At 60.7% G+C, this 1866-nt stretch overlaps 1 protein-coding gene across 1 annotated transcript in view; it reads right to left on the reverse strand.

The window, feature by feature from the left end:
* DDX51 (DEAD-box helicase 51) overlaps window positions 1-769 on the reverse strand; it is a 63923-nt gene extending 63154 nt beyond the window's left edge. Inside the window, exons 1-2 of the mRNA XM_045296736.1 lie at window positions 764-769; window positions 562-657 (exon numbers count right to left, since the gene is read on the reverse strand). Coding sequence (XP_045152671.1) covers window positions 562-657; window positions 764-769 — 102 coding nt within the window. The remainder of the gene's footprint in view (window positions 1-561; window positions 658-763) is intronic.
* Window positions 770-1866: the final 1097 nt, after the last annotated feature.

Raw genomic sequence — 1866 nt, forward strand, 5'->3', positions numbered from 1 at the left:
CACCCTCGGTGCCGAGGGGCAGCCTGAAAACACTGGCGCACACACTATAAAAACCCCAAACCAGGATCGGGGTCGCAAGCGGTCCCAGATAGAGTGGGAGGAAAATGTGGACGGAAACTCCACGGCACACAGGCGAGCAGGCTCACTGGTCTGGCAGGGAGAGGTGGCGCTAGGAGATGGCGCCCTCTGGCTGCCTTCCAAGTGGGGACAAAACGCATGCTGGACAGCCGGCCGGACAGGCCCCCCGTGAGGAGTGTGCCCTCGGCGCACCCCCACAGGCACCAAGGGCCCTGAGCACCACTGCGGGTCCCACGGAGCAAACCGCACCAGCCCCGCTCAGGGTGCCCCGGATGGCGGAAGGGTGCAGGGGCTGGATCACCGGGCCCTCCTTCCGCGGCTGCTCTGCGAGCACCGGGGCCACCCTTCTGTGCTGACCAGCCAAGCCCTCACGTACTGGGCCCTGGGGCCCCCACTGCACCGTCCAACTTCAACGCCACCGCAGGGTGTCGTCCCAGCCGCCCAGCAGCCGCGCACCCACCCCACCACGGATCCTGGACTCACCTCTGCCAGCCGGAGTCTGCCCTCTGGCCTGGGCTTCAGGGACAAAGACAGCCTACGTCTGACTCTGGGCTGCTGGAGCAGCGCGGCTGGTCTACCCTCCAAGGAGGAGGAGGAGGAGGAGGAGGAGCCTGCGGCGCAGCCCCACCCCGCCGCACGCACGTGGGCACGTGGACCACAGGTGCCAACGAGGGAGGCCCGGTGCGCGCATAGTGCGCTGCAGCTGGTACTCCCCCAAGCCGATTGCAGTGCTGCAGTGTCTGGTTGGCCGTACCCCAGGGAGCTCGCCCTCCTAACTGGTGGGCCTCGCCTAATCAAGTGAGACCTCCAGCCGGTAGCAAGCTCACAATCACCCCTGGGAGACTGAAAGGGCAGCCATTGCCCCCAATATAGCTCTAGAGGCAGAGCAGAGCGGGTGAGATGGGCGAATGGACTTGGGGAGGCCCCCCAGCGCGTAGGATGAGTGCTGTGGCTTCGGGCAGAGAGTGCAACCAACCCGTGTCAGGAAACAAAACGTTTAATTGCTGAATGGAAAAATCAATGTGCTCTGTCCACGTGCACCCAAACCACAGTAGACTGGACAGCTTCTTAAAATCTACCCATTATCCATCCATCATCTATAACTGCCTGTGACATATCTAGCCATCCATTAGCTTCCCACCTATTTCCTCTCTGACCTCTGTGGGTCTATTTCTCACTCTCCCGAGGGAAGATGGCCCGCGAGGTGTGTGGTGTGCCTGACCCAGGGCAGGGTATTATTGCCTCCCCTGCACGGGGAAGCTTGACCCTGCTCTGAGGTCTGCCTCTTGGGAGGTCCCTATGCCCAGACAAGGGTGGGGCTTCTTGAAGGAGGACTCTGGTGAGTGCCCCAAAGGGCCAAGCTGTTTTACACGATTGCCCCTCTTGTATAAGGGGCCCCGGAGATGCAGTGTTGGGCTGCTAACCACAAGCTTGGAGTTCAAACCCACCAACCCTTCCATGAGGGAAAGAAGAGGCTGTCTGCTCCTATAAGGATTCAGTCTTGGAAAACTAGGGTCGCTATGAACACACTGAAATGTGGAAGAAGCCCTAACAGGCACCGTGGGGTAGACAATGAGCTAATCACAGGGTTGGCCTGGTTCCTTGTCTCAGTCCAATATGAGTGTAGCCTCTCCTCTGTGGAGGCCCCAGGTCCTCATCAGGCTCTGAGAAGGGGGCTCAGCACACACCCAGATGCCTGGCAGTCCTGACATGCCTGGGAGACTCCACGTTATGAAGACGCTGGCTCCCTGGAAGCATCTCTCGGGACGGTGACAGCTTATGTCCTCA

Source organism: Echinops telfairi, unplaced genomic scaffold (genome assembly GCF_000313985.2).
Source record: "Echinops telfairi isolate 266 unplaced genomic scaffold, ASM31398v2 ScPeMD7_7412;HRSCAF=8450, whole genome shotgun sequence".
Classification (NCBI taxonomy): domain Eukaryota; kingdom Metazoa; phylum Chordata; class Mammalia; order Afrosoricida; family Tenrecidae; genus Echinops; species Echinops telfairi.